At 44.9% G+C, this 15,155-nt stretch overlaps 1 protein-coding gene across 2 annotated transcripts in view; it reads left to right on the top strand.

Moving 5' to 3' along the window:
• Positions 1-15,155, top strand: part of LOC136581918 (calcium-responsive transcription factor-like) — a 45,452-nt gene that overhangs the window by 7,893 nt on the left and 22,404 nt on the right. For both annotated transcript variants that reach the window (XM_066582588.1, XM_066582587.1), the window contains exons 3-4: positions 1,910-2,048; positions 10,820-11,004. In XM_066582588.1, coding sequence (XP_066438685.1) covers positions 1,910-2,048; positions 10,820-11,004 — 324 coding nt within the window. The remainder of the gene's footprint in view (positions 1-1,909; positions 2,049-10,819; positions 11,005-15,155) is intronic.

Below are 15,155 nucleotides of genomic sequence, written 5' to 3'. Positions count from 1 at the left end.
GTCCGTAGCTCCTTTTGCACCCCATCAGTGCTGATGATTTGCAATAGGCGATACTATTTATACCAAATCAGTCTGTAAAAATAAAGAGCACTGTCAGAATATCTGCTTTTTCCCGATCCCAAAAGATAAATAAATTGTGATCCATAGATTACAATGAGCACTGATGGTCATGTTACCATGTTGATTGGAATGAGACAAAGCTATCACATGATGCATTCCACCAAGGAACGCACAACACCTAGAGTGAAGGAGGGGGGTAAAACCTTTATCAGGTATGTTATGACATGAGAAAAACTGTGGAATAACAAAAATGTTCGGGCCTGTTTGTACTTCTAGTTGTAAGGGCTCAGCTCTAGTTCTTTTGGAGGCGGATGGTGTAGGTGAACCTGCATGTTTAGTGTGTGTTCACATGGGGCAGCACATTCCACAGCATTTCCACATCCCAGCGGCCTCGTGTGAGCGCAGCGCTGCTGGTCAGGTGATGCGGAAGTGGTATTGTCTGACCAGCGGAGCTGCACCTACTAGAGGGTACCGGGTAAAAGGCTGCACTGATGACGCAAAGAATTGAGAGGTGAGGAGAGTGCTCGCTCAGATGAAATCTGCTGTAGATACACAGCTGATTTCGAGTCAAAATCTACACTTATGGTGTGAATTCTGACTCTGGTTTGGATGCAGAAGTGCCGCAGAAACTCCGCAGCATTTCTGCTCCGTGTGAATGTACTCTAAAAGTTGAATAAGGCGATGGATCCAGATAGCATCCACCCCTGATTTCTTTACTCCAGTCTGTTATTGTTGCACCTTTTAGCTGATTTGTTTAAGCAGTCCATCCTAGTAAGCAAAGTTCCTGATGACTGGAGAGTGGCCAGTGTTGTTCCCATATGTAAGAAGGATAATGGAGAAGAAGCCACATTTGCTGCTGGATCTTGATTGAGTGACTTTTCCCCATCTGTTTGATTTTGGCTTTCCTACTACAGCATTTTGGACCCATTTTGGAGGTGGCACCTTGTCAGTCGTCTGTTTTTACCAATTCCTATGATTGTTGTGAGCTTCTTTGCAATCTCTGTGATACAATTGGGTATGGAACAAGACCTCTGCAGTGCCACCTGTTGGATGGCAGCATTCCTTCAAATTAATGCTTTACCCTTCCTTTATACAGGTCTGTAGAACAATGATTGGGAATTGAAAACCAAGCCAGAAGCCATACACAGACAGCTGTTTCAGGGCATTTGCCCCTCATCAATCTGCAGTAGACTCTGGCTTGGCTAGTTAGAGGCCTATAAGGGGTAAGATCTCTCCTTAGGAAAAAGCACTAAGAAGGTGAGTGAGGAGACTTATAAGGCCATGCATACTCCTCTTGCATATTATCCAGAGGAGCATGAATGGCCTTATAAGTCTTCTCACTCACCTTCTAGGTGCTCTCCTTGAGGAGAGATGGTACCCCTCCCGACCATCGGGCATCACACCCCTGGTGCATATTGTACCTTTATTTTACTATCGCCATCACGGTGTGCAGGATACAATTCTCTCAGTTTTGATAAATGAGCAATAATGTCTTTATTGCCCATAGCAACCAATCAGAGCACAGTTTTCACCTGAATAGTTTGAGCAATTAAGGCTGAGCTCTGATTGGTCCATGTGGGCAACAGACAGTTTTTCTGTTAGTAAGTAGCAGGCCTTATTTATCCAAACTGTTACATGTTGAAATTTTTGCAGCAGTTCCATTTTTATTTTTCCCCATAATCCATATTTTCTCAACATAACGATCATAAGTCACTATAAATGTTTCAAGTACATACCATGTTTCTTATATTTTACATCCCTGCTAGGACTTAGAAATTAATTCTGTATACAGGTTTCATATACTAGATATGCTTATATCTATTTTACTTGCAATGTTTTTTTCCATTAGGCGTTGAACTCCAATGAAATCCACCGGCTGCAATCTCTGGATTCATTAGAGGATGCTATGCAAGCCATTAATAAGTTTGAAGAATGTACATTCTCAAATTATATTGTTTTAGAAAAACAAAAATGTTTTGGGAATGAAGGTAATCAAAGTGCAAAGATTTTTGTGAATATTAGGTTGCATTATACTTGTCATGAAATGTGTAATGTCTGTGTGTGTTTAAGGCTTTTTTCACAAGTTGTGGGTATATAACTGTAAAAACTGCAATACCACAATAATGTCTGAACACATCCTTAAGTGGAATTTTGCGCGTTATATAAGAAATGTACAAATGCCAAAAAGGGAGGTAAAAAATAAGCTAAGGTTTACCGACCGCTCCAGTCTTCCATCAGTCTATCCCTGCTTTTCTTGTTTTCACAGCCGGTTTGTGTTTAGATTGACTGCAGTGGTAAGAGGTCCTTATAAAAATGTGACCTTTGCGGCCAAAGACTGGCCTCAGCTATCTTGAGCCATATACCGACCAGCTGTGCTGGACAGGTGGGGGGAGAGGAGATGTAAAATCTACCATTATTTAGTTGTTTTTACCCTCCCCCCTTTAATGCCCTCTGTACATTTTTTTTAAATTTTATTTATATCCATACACTATAACTTGGATAACCCCTTTAAAGAGGATCTGTTATCAGCTAAAGGATGGCTGCATAGCTTTGCAAATGCAACCCCACTGACTCCATTGATGTCTCATTGACTGGTGGGAACGGCCTACTTGACGCATTCATAGTATCGGGACTCAAATCTAAGAGACCAAAAGGGGGCAAGCATAAACAGAAATTAGTCATTGTTGGAGTCAGTGTGGTTGTGGCTGCAAAGCTATGCAGCTAGCTCATGGCTTAAAGGGGTGGTCTCGCGAAACAAAGTGGGGTTATACACTTCCGTATGGCCATATTAATGCACTTTGTAATATACATCGTGCATTAAATATGAGCCATACAGAAGTTATACCACTTACCTGCTCCGTTGCTAGCGTCCTCGTCTCCATGGTTCCGTCTAAATTCGCCGGCAGCTTGCTTTTTTAGACGCGCTTGCGCAGTCCGGTCTTCTCCATTCAGCACGAGCCGCTTCAGTGTGCTCCCCGCTACAGCTCTTCTGCGCATGCGCAGACGAGCTGTCACTGCTCGGGAGCGCGCTGGAGCGGCCATTCTGTACCTTCCTCTGTTAGAGGAAGGTGCAGAGCTGCCGAGCTGTCCGGAGAAGCCGCCCAGCTGTCCCGCCGTCCAGCTGTCCTGGTAAGTGATGAGCTGTCACTGCTCGGGAGCGCGCTGGAGCGGCCATTCTGTACCTTCCTCTGTTAGAGGAAGGTGCAGAGCTGCCGAGCTGTCCGGAGAAGCCGCCCAGCTGTCCCGCCGTCCAGCTGTCCTGGTAAGTGATGGGCCGGGGGGGCTGCCGCTGCGCCGGGGGGGAGGGCTGCCGGGCTGCCGCTGCGATGGGGGGGCTGTCGCTAGGCCGGGGGGGCTGTCGCTAGGCCGGGGGGGGGCTGCTGCTGCGCCGGGGGGGGGGGCTGTCGCTAGGCCGGGGGGCTGCCGCTGCGATGGGGGGGGCTGTCGCTAGGCCGGGGGGGCTGCCGCTGCGCCGGGGGAACTAGCGCTGGGCCGGGGGGGGGGGGGGGGGGGGGGCTGTCGCTGGGCCGGGGGGGCTGTGATGGGGGGGGGGGGACTGCGCCGGTTACCTTGTGCCTGGCGGTGGGTGACAGGTCGGCGGTGTTCACTCCAGGGGTCCGGTCGGCGGCTGCGGGGCGTCTGGTTGCCATGGAGACACAGCTGGTAGCGTCTCGGGAGCGCGCACGTCGGGCTACAGCAAGCGATGCGAAAAGAGCTGGCGGCCATCTTGGGAAAAAGTTTTATAAGTTGCTGAAACGCTGGAACGGTAAGTAGAAACCAGCTAGGAAAGTAATTTACAGGGGTAATTAGTAATGTATGTTTAATTAGGGGGACTGGGCAAAAAAAAAATTCACTGCTTCCTCGAGACATCTCCTTTAAAGGAGATGTCTCGAGGAAGCAGTGAATTTTTTTTTTTGCCCAGTCCCCCTAATTAAACAACAGGTGTCCTCTTTAAAGGTGTTGTCATTTTTTTCGTTTCTTGTAATGGCTAGGCATGAGATAACAACATATATAAAAAAATAAAATAAATGCTCGTCTGTGTTAGACACCTGCCCCATCCACAGGCGTGCTGCTGGAAGTCAGATGCAGCCAATTAGAGGCCACAGTATTACCATCCCAAGCTCCTAGCATCAAGGCACCCAGGATGTGAGCGTTAATGTCTAGAATTCGGATGGTGATGGCGGCAATCTGATTGGCTGCAATGGTCTTCTGACTTCCAGTAGTCGTCTACACCAGTGGACGCAGGAGTGGCTCAGCTGGGTCCAGGGGTGCTGAAGACGGGTGAGGTAACCTTTTTGTTTTTTTTCTTCTTTTATCTCATGCACAGCCGTTGGGCTGGAAAAGTGGATGCTGTTTTCATGGCATTTTTAAATTAAATCCAGAAGTGGATCCAGCAGGAAGAGAAGAAGAACTCTGCATTTATATTTCTCATTCATTTCTGTAGCCATTTCTGGCTTTGGCTTTAAAGGCAGGAGCACCCTTTACCTCCTCAGTTCCTGTTTCCTGTCCATGGGGCAAGTTGTTTCCGCGATGTTCGCGCAGACCTGCCGTCTTCAGCTTCTCTGTACTGTGGATGGTCCGCACGGATCGCCACCGGACGTGTGCAGCACAGATTCTTTTTTCCTTTTAAATTCCCGCTTTTCCCAGGGAATCCGTGACCCATCTGCAATGTCATTTGCGGATGGGCCGCAGGTTGGATAGCAGTAAAATGAAGCATGCTGCGATTTTTCATCTGCCAGTGGAAACCACAGCTCGTGTGCATGAAGAATCATTTTTTGGATTCCGCAGCAAAAATCCGCTTGTGTGCATGAGGCCTTAGATCTATACCAACACCATGCAGAACAATGGGGATGGTCAGAGCTCTGAACACCCAAATCCAGTCCAAGAAACTAGCTTGGTAATCCAGGGGAAATAGCAGTGGATGGTTCTCCAGGAAATCTTTTTACCTATGTTCCCTAGTAGAGATGAGCGAGCACCCAAATGCTCGGGTCCGCGTTATTCGAGTTGAGCTTTTTGTAAAATTCGAAAGTTCTACTCGAGTAATAAACCCAATTGACTACAATGGGAGACTTGAGCATTTTTGTATGTGGGAAGCCGTATGTCATAAGCTTTTTTTTTTTTTTCTTTTTTTTTTTTTCTTGGTTCGTGTGTTCTCTCTCCCTCTCCTCCTTCCCCTTCCTCTCGCTCTCCCCCTCTCTCCCAGCCAAAAAATTTGCCATTGGCCCGCGTCGCAGCAGGGTCGAACACGGCTTGATGCTCGTTTGGGTAACGAGCACCATCGAGTATGCTAATACGCGAACGAGCATCAAGCTCGGCAGAGTATGTTCGCTCAACTCTATTCCATATGGTCATTTGCCATTTTTTTGTTCCCTATGGTCATTCGCCATTTTTTGGCTCCTATCACGGGGCTCTAGGGATATTCCAAAGAAGGCTTTAAGCAAAACTAGGAATAGAAAATGTGCTTTCTGTCAAATGAAACTCCTTCTGCTTATATTAAAGCCTTGTTTGGATAAAGTAGTAGCTGATTATTCTCCATCTTTAATTCAAAATATTAAGGAGACTGTAAAGGCAGAGGTGCATAGCTCTATGGAAGTTTTTAAAAGATCTTTTCCCAGTACCTCGGTGGTTAAATCTCCTTGCCTTAAAACCCCGTATATGAATGTTTCCAGTGGATCAGACATAATTGAGGAGTTAGAAGCCTCTTGGTCTTATGATTCCTCTTAAAGCAGTTAGATTTCAAATTAATTTGGAAGAAACTAGGGAATCCCGCTCCGGATCAAATGTTTGAGAGCCTTAAGGCGAAGACGCTTTAAGGTTTTTTGCACTTCAAGCAAGTAAAAAATCCTTGATTAATAGAGAATGGAAGCATCCTGATAAAAAATTATATATTTCCAGGGCTGTTAAAAGGTAATACCCCTTTGAGGAGGTGTTGGCTGTTTAGGGTCAGGCCCCCATTTGATGCATCAGTTCCTAAAACTTCAGCCCTTCCCTTTGAAGATTTAAGATATTTAAAGAATCTTTTAGATATAAGTACAAAGGTTTTCCTTGAAAAGAATTGGGAGGCAGCTATGACCTCTTTTAAGCCTTGTATTGCAGCCACCTCTGTAGCACAAACTCTTAAAAAATGATTGCATCACCTAAAATCACAGGTCATTAAAGGGGTTGTCCCGCGAAAGCAAGTGGGGTTATACACTTCTGTATGGCCATATTAATGCACTTTGTAATGTACATCGTGCATTAATTATGAGCCATACAGAAGTTATTCACTTACTTGTTCTGTTGCTAGCGTCCCCGTCGCCATGGTGCCGTCTAATTTCAGGGTCTAATCGCCCGATTAGACGCGCTTGCGCAGTTCGGTCTTCTCCCTGGTGAATGGGGCCGCTCGTGCCGGAGAGCTGGTCCTCGTAGCTCCGCATCGGCAATGGACCGCAAAGAGCCCACGGTGCACCGTGGGTGAAGATCCCGGCGGCCATCTTAGTAAGGTAAGGAAGAAGTCGCCGCAGCGCGGGGATTCGGGTAAGTACTAAACGTTTGTTGTTTTTTTTTTTAACACATGCATTGGGTTTGTCTCGTGCCAAACGGGGGGGGCCTATTGAAAAAAAAAAAAAACCATTTCGGCGCGGGACAACCCCTTTAATAGATCTCCTAGGGAACAGATCCTGGAATCTTTCCCCACTATGACTAAGCCCTCCCTCACACAGGCGGTTTTGTACAACATTTAGCGCTGTGCAAAACGCTGTACAACGCACCCATTCATTTTAATGGGGCTGCTCACACAAGGCTGAAAACGCAGCATCTTCAACGCTACGCTTTGACAGCATTGCATGTTCTATTTTTTGGGCTTTTTCAGCCCTCCGTTGCCCATTGAAATGAATGGGTAGCGGTTCTGCTGCGTTTTTGGCAGCGTTAACCGCACAGCGATTATCGGGGGGAGGGCTTGCAATATAAGCCCTATCCCAAAAATCCATCTAGTGTAGCTAGGACAGGGGGAAAAAAATACACACCTAGCAGCTGCCGTCCGGGACCCGGCCGCTGATCTCTGCCACTGCTTCGGGCTTCCCATGCACTGACAGACTATCTATTGCTGTAAGCGAGGTTTGAGAACCCCGCCTCCAGCAGTAGATTGCTGTGATTGGTTCTTGGCGCTGGCTCGATGCCCAGTCACAGCCATTCATTGACTGTCTGTCAATCAGAGCCGGCAAGCGGGCTCATAGACAAAAATTCTTTAGTTCTAGTTTTACAGATAGATTAAGGAAGAGGCTTTTATTCCACTATTTTTACTATTAAAAAATTCCTTTCGTCTATTTATTTGTAAATTTAAAAGTTCTGAGCAGCTTCCTTGTATACCAGAAATTCCTGCTTTAGTCTGTTCAGACAACAGTTCGTTATCTATACAAGAACTGTGTAATGGCATCTATAGACATCAAGGATTTCTATTCTCATGTTTCGATACATCCTACATCGCTGAAATACCTGAGCGGCAGTAATGACCAAGCATTCAATATTGCATCTGCAATTCCAGGCTTTACCATTTTGGCTTTACCATCTCAGGCTCCGAGGCTGTTTGGAAAATTGAGTGCTGAAATGATGGCTACCTGAGAGAACAGGATATAATCATCCCATATCTGGACGATTTTCTCCTATCCGGCCCCTCAGTGGAGATTCTGAACGTTCTGCTCCAGAGGGTTAAATTGCTAATATCCAATTTAAGTTGAAATATAAATTGGGAAAAAAAATCTTCCCTTGTCCCAAACACAAAATGCAGGTGTCTTGGCTCCCTCCTGGATTCCAGGTTATATATATATATATATATATATATATATATATATATATATATATATATATATATATATATATATATATATATATATATATATATATATATATATATATATATTGCCTTCTACCTCAGGAAAAAGCTCAGTTAGTAGAGTTGCATGAGATTTATGGACTCCAAAAAAGTTTTTCTCAGACGAGCCATTTCTGTTCTGGAACTACAGCATTGTGCACTCCGGCTGTGAGTTGGGCGCAATTCCATTTTAGACAACTCCAGCTTCAAATTCTGGACCTTTTGGCTGGATTTCCTTCCTATCTGGACCTGAAGTTCAGTATTTCCAGTTCAGTAAAAAAATTCCTTTATTGATAGACGTTACCTGCAAATCTAGAGAAGGGGGTACATTGGTAAAGGAAGTCCCTCTTGTTACTACTGATGCAAGCCCATGTGAATGGGGTGTCCATCTGGAGGGTCATCAGATTCCGTATCAGTGGGATCCACCATGGCGAATAGAGTCCCAATATGCAAAGGAGTTGAGAGCCATTCTATTGGCAATGTTCTGGTCCTTACACATAATTGCAGAAAGATATATAAAAATATTTTTGGACAATGTAACAGTTTATCAAAACTCTACATACCTGTTTGATAATAGCATTTAAAGAAAAAACTGCAGTTTTCTAAAATGGTAGTATTCCTTAAATTGCTCCTATGGCCTGTCTCTCACAAGTTTTTGTTTTTGTTTTTTTTTTTTACTGCGTACTACACACACAGGTGTGGCGCGTGTAATATGCGGTAACTAACGTTTACATTACTTCAACGGTGACTTGCGCACACAGCACATGAAATGTGCAAGCACACAAAAAGGCAAGATACAATATCTTGGTGTATATTGTACGCGTATACACGCCAAGGTAGTGTATGGGTATTTGTCGGCACACAGCAGTACACAATATATTTCGTACTGCTGTGTGCGATACATGCGTGGTAAGTGTGATAACATGCTTGTGTGAGAGAAAGCCCTAAGTCTAATTGACAGTAAAACAGCTGAACATACTGTATATTAACCCCTTAGTGACAAAACCTTGTTTGTGCCTTAATGGTCAATCAGTTTTTAGTTTTTTGGGTTTTTTTTTGTCATATTCCAGGAGCCATAATTTTTTTAGTTTTTTTTGTCGACCCAGCCGTATGAGAGCTTTTTTTTTTGCGGGATTAGTTGTATTTTCTAATGGCTTTGTGTTTGGGTTCATACAATGTTCTGTATAATTTCTTAATTGTTTTTTAGGGGGTTTGAGGGGAAAAAAGAAATTCTGCCAATTAGTTTTTCTTTTAAAATTTCATTTAGAAACCAAGATACTGCTTCTTTATGTTTTACTATTCACGTACACAATATAATTGTTCTCAGGAAGAGAAGTCAAGTAATCTTGTTGATATGATACCTTTTAATGGCTAACAAAAATACATGATGTTATAGCGAGCTTGCAAACCTACTCAGGGTTTTTCCTCAGGCATAATGGAACAGATCTGAAGAAGCATTTATATAAATACATACACATACGATCATATAGGAGGGCACAGACATGATGTGATTAATTTGCACTTAAAAAGAATTCCAGAACAGGATAAAGCCCCATTTACACGGGACGAATGTCGGGCAAACGATGCCTGACACTCATTCCTGTGTGTACTCACTCCCACGCTGCTGCACAGGAGCGAGTATCACTGGCTCTCTGACAGAGCGGCCAGCAGGGGGCAAGGAGGCTGGAGGAGATTTCACTCCTCGCTCTTCCCCACCCCTGTCAATTCACTTAACACAGCGGCCGTTCAGTACTGAACGGCTGCTATTTACACTAAATGATCATCGTTCAGGAATTTATGCAGTTTACAATTCTGAACAATGATTGATCAGTATTAACAGCAGCCATTCGGTACTGAACGGCCGCTGTGTTAAGTAAAAAGGGGCGGGTGAGAGCAAGGAGTAAAACCACCACCACCCGCTCCATTGCGAACTGACGATACTCGCTCCTGTGCAACAGCACGGGAGCGAGTATATGCAGGAACGAGTGTTGGGCATCGTTTGCCTGACAGTCATCCTGTGTAAATAGGGCTCAAAGGCCCATTTACACAAAGATTATCGCTCAAAATTCGCTTAAACAGTAGTTTGAGTGATAGTTTTGAGCAATTACTTTACATAAACTCTTAAGTAGCTAATTAGCATGTAATATGAAGGCTCCTGCTGGATGCAGATGACAGCAGAAGCGCTGTTATCTGCAAACAGCTGCTTTGTTCTCTGAACTGTCAGTAGTATCCTGCTAAAAATTCCGAGTGGGATACCAGCTGAAAGAATACCATCAGCGGTATCCAGCTGAGAACTCAGCGTGCAGCGCTAATAAGGATCATCGCTGACTTTAAGCTTAATCAAATAAAAAATTTTTTCGTAAATTTGTTACTTTCATGACAGGTTCTTTTGTTTCAAGCAGGGAAACCTGAGGAGACGCACCCCAAATTTTATAGCACTAGTTCTTCTGTGTTTAGCAATACCCCCATTGTAGTCCCAATCTACTTACTGGACACATGGCTAGGCCTATAATGGAGGGAACACCCATTGGATTTCAGGGCACAACTGAATAAATTCCAGGCCCCATTGCTCACTTGTGCAGAAAAAAATAGCCCTTGCTATACAATTACAGTCGGTCCTTTGAAGGCAACCATAATGCTGGTCTCGGTGAAAATGAGTTTGACACCCGTGTTCTATACAGTAGATTGTCAGGTTATTGTTGATAAAGTTGTGTTAAACCACAAAATGCTTGCAAAATATCAATTTCTGGGTGTGTTTCATGGACCACTTGCTTTATTTTTATTTCTTAAAATTGTTTGGGCAATTTTATAATTTAAAAATCTTTATTTGGCCCACACTACTGTAATATGTTCTTAGTTTCTTTGATATCATTAACTGATTAACATTTTCTGTCTTCATATTTTTTAAAGCATTTAGGCCCAATAGAAAGGCTACCGTTCATTGGGAAGGACCAGTAATTAAGAATGTTTGCCTAAATGAGTATTCTGGAGTCCCTTTTATAATTGTTGGAAGAAAGGTACTTTGTTGCCATCTTGGAAAGGATAAGGCGGTAGCCCAAAAAAAAAGATATGCAGAGTCTACAAATCGGAAAAAGGTAAAAACATATAAATATAATATATAAAATTGAATGTATGCGTGTGTGTCTGTCTGTTTGTCCTTTATGCGCTACTACACCATTCATCCGATCGCCATGAAACTTTGGGAAGTTGTTGAGTACACTCCTGGGAAGATTATAGGCATAGTACAACTATCCTACGATAGGTGGCGCGCGCGTGCGAGCATCGTCGACAGTTATGCCCCCAGACAAAGATCGTTTGATTTCCATCTCAAGTAAGAAAGCTAAAGGCATTACGAGCAAGCGTGTTCAACTACAAAATGATGCATCCGCCGAACGTTTCGCAAGACAATTGCTGGATATTGAGAATGCTGAGGTAAAATGAAAGCTGTGCTGTGATTGGTTGCTATTTCTTATACTGCTGAGGTAACATGAAAGCTGCTCTGTGATTGGTTGTTATATATTATACTGCTGAGGTAACTTGAAAGCTGCGCTGTGATTGGGTGTTTTATATTATAAAGCTGAGGTAACATGTAAGCTGCGCTGCGATTGGTTGTTATATATTATACCACTGAGGTAACATGAAAGCTGTGCTGTGATTGGTTGTTATCTAGATATATAAAAATGAATGTCTGTCTTCGCAGCAACGCGCGACTCGTAAGCTAGTATATTATAAAGCTGAGGTAACATGTAAGCTGCACTGCGATTGGTTGTTCTATATTATACCACTGAGGTAACATGAAAGCTGCGCTATGATTGGTTGTTATCTAGATATGTCTGTCTTCGCAGCAACGCATGACAGGTAAGCTAGTCTTTAATGAATTTGTAATATTAAATGGAATATAAGCCCATGCAAATTGTTTTTTCTTTCAAGCACATTTTTAAGTGGTGTAGTCTTAACCCCTTAACGACCGCCCCATCGGGAAACTACGTCCTCAGAAAGTGGGCTTTAAACCTAGAGGACGTAGTTTTATGCATCCTCTTTGGATTGATGCCCACTGGCCTGAGGACGTGACAGCTCCATGCTGTCGGTGCCCGCAGGTAGCCGACAGCATGGAGCTGTCATCCCAGGATGCGGGCAGTCCCCCCCGGCATTGCGATCGGCGCTATAAAATGAATAGCGCCGATCGCAAAAAAGTAAATAAAACAGTGTAAAAAAGTAGTAATTCAGCTGCTATGATGGATCGGATCCATCACGGCAGCTGAAAATACTCACACGGCTTGTCGGCGGTGTCCCCCGGAGATCTGGTCCTCCCGGACCCACCGGCGGCCTTCTGCGCATGCGCGCCAGACGATGACGTCACGCGCGGAAGCCCGGGTGTCCCCGGCAAATTTAAAATCTCCTGGCTCCCGGCTCCTGAAGGTAGCCGGGAACCAGGAGGTGTTACCGGGGACCACTGTGAGCGGTCCCCGGGCCTGCGATCACCGCTATCCATTGCGATAGCGGTGATCGCGAAAAAGTTGAAAAAGTAAAACAAAAGTAAAGTTTCACCTCCCCTCATGGATCGGATCCATGAGGGGAGGTGAAGATACTCACCCCCGGTCCTCTGCGATGTCCCGGGACCCGAAATCCCCGTCTGCGCATGCGCGCCCGATGATTGACATCGGGCGCGTGCACAAAGGGGCTCGAGCCCCGGGAAATTCAAAATTGCTCTGCTCCTGGCTGCCATGTGTAGCCAAGAGCAGAGGGATGTCACCAGGGACATGATCACTGTCATCCAATGGATGACAGTGATAATGTAAAGTAAAAAAAAAGTGCAAAAAGTAAAAAAAAAATAAATAAATAAAGGGGTAAAAAGTGAAAAAAAAAAAGTGCAAAAAGTTAAAAAAAGTTAAAAAAAAGCTTGCGTTTCATCTCCCCCCACGGATCATATCCGTGAGGGAGGATGAAATGACGCACCTAAGGCCTGCGGATTTATCCGCGGACCTCACCCCAGCTTCTGCGCACGCGCCCGTCGCCAATGTGGCAGGCGCATGCTCAAAAGCCGTGGTTTTTTAAAATCTCCCTGCTCCTGGCTACAAAACTTAGCCGAGAGCCTGGAGATTTCACGGAGGGCCGCGGTGAGCGGTTCCTGATCACGTGTTCGCCGTTATCCAAAGAATAATGGCGATCACGTAAAAGTTAAAAAAAGGGGAAGGTTCATCTCCCCTCACCGATGCGACCGGTGAGAGGAGATAAAACTTTTTACCGGAGGCCTCCATATTTGCACCCCGACGCAATCTTCTTCCGTGAACTTTCCCGTATTCTGCGCATGCGACCGCCGGCAAAACACCGGACACATGCGCAGGAGTCGGGGAGCCCAGGAAACTTAATATCTCCTTGCTCTCGGCGACCAACGGTCACCGAGAGCCTGGAGCAGTGACGGGTGGCCTCGTTGAGCGGTCCCCGGTCACGTGAAAAAATGGTAGTGATCTACCTTTGGCCGGTCTCGCATGACCGGATAGGAATTACGGATTCTGCATGCGTCTGATCCGCGGTAATACATGGATCAATCGCATTGGATTATACAATTCCGCTCACATTAGCGGGTCGGAATTGTGTAATCCACTCGCAGAAAAGAGAACGCAGCAGGTTCTATTTTACCGCGGATATCCGCAACATAGAGCCCATTGTGCTCCATGGTCATGGATATATCCGCTGCCCATACGCAACTACGTTGTATACGGGCTGCGGGTACCCGCGTCATCGCTAAGCGCCGGTGTGGGAAATACAAACAACAAAAAAAAAAAGTGTACTGCGCATGACCGCCCGTGTAAGTACGCAGTTATGCGCAGTACATTACGCGGCCGTACGCAGGGTCACAGCCGGGCTCACAGCCGGGATCCACCTACGGCTGCGTAAGCCCGGCGTTATTCAGACCGCTACCTGTAATACGCAATTTACAAGAAGCCCCGGGAACGCTCGCCTTCCTGCAGTTCCAGGAGCAGCTTGTTGAGCGTCTTCTGTGTGAGACCGCCGCACCTCATCAAGCTTACGGAGACTCGCAGAGCGCCACTTTTTACACCCCATCCCCGCCACTGAGGTCAAAAAATGACCCCCAAAAAGCATGAGAGGAGGGGGGATACCCGATTTTATTGCCCTATGTGCCCATCCCAACCAGCCTCCATAATTACCTGTCTTTGGGTATACTACACAGTTCACATTATTACTTTTATCTAAGATTTGGGGAACGCCGAAAAGGCCGTGGAGGGGGGGGGGAGGGGGAATTTTAGGGAGTCAATTTTTATTCCGTACAAATGAGCAATGGGGCCTGGAATTTATTCAGTTGTGCCCTGCAATCCAACGGGTGTTCCCTCCGTTACAGGCCTTGCCATGTTTCCTGTAAGTAGATTAGGGCCACAATTGGTATGTTTTTGAACACGGGACAAACGGGGGGATCCATTTGGGAGTGAATGTCTTCATTCCTATGTACACTGTACAAAAAAAAAAGTTTTTAAATTGACAAAATTGCCAAAAAAATGAAAATTGTAATTTTTTCCTTCTGCGTTGCTGAAATTTATTCAAATACTGTGGGGTCAAAATACGCAGTACACCCCTAGATGAATTCGTTAAGGGGTCTAGTTTTTAAAATGGGGATATTTGTGGGGGTTCTTTATAGTTTTGGACGCTCAATGGCTCTATAAGTGGGCAATGGGGCCTGGAATTTATTCCGTTGTACCCTAAAATCCAACGGGTGCTCCTTCCATTATAGGCCTAGCCATGCGTCCTTTAAGTAGATTAGGGCCACAAGGGGTATGGTTCTGAACACGGGACAAACAGGGGTATCCATTTTGGGGTAAAAGTCTTCATTCCTATGTGTGCTGTACAAAAAAAACAGTTTTTAAATTGATACAACTGCCAAAAAAATGAAAATTGTAATTTTTTTCCTACTGCTTTGCTTAGATTTATTCAAAAATTGTAGGGTAAAAATACACAGTACACCCCTAGATAAATTCCTTAGGGGGTCTAGTTTTCAAAATGGGATCATTTGTGGGGGTCCTCTGTCGTTTTGGCCGCTCAAGGGCTCTACAAGAGGGCAATGGGGCCTAAATCGCCTTCATGCTAAATTTCTGTTCTGAAAGCCACCGACTACTCCTTTCATTTTGGCCCCCGTTGTGCATCCAGACAAAAGATTAGGGCCACAATGGGTATGTCTCTGAACACGGGAGAAACAGGGGTATCCACTTTGGGGTGCAAGTCTTCATTCATG

This window comes from Eleutherodactylus coqui, chromosome 11 (assembly GCF_035609145.1).
Source record: "Eleutherodactylus coqui strain aEleCoq1 chromosome 11, aEleCoq1.hap1, whole genome shotgun sequence".
NCBI lineage: Eukaryota > Metazoa > Chordata > Amphibia > Anura > Eleutherodactylidae > Eleutherodactylus > Eleutherodactylus coqui.
Note: the sequence above shows the minus strand (reverse complement) of the source record. Positions and strands in the feature narration are given on the sequence as shown.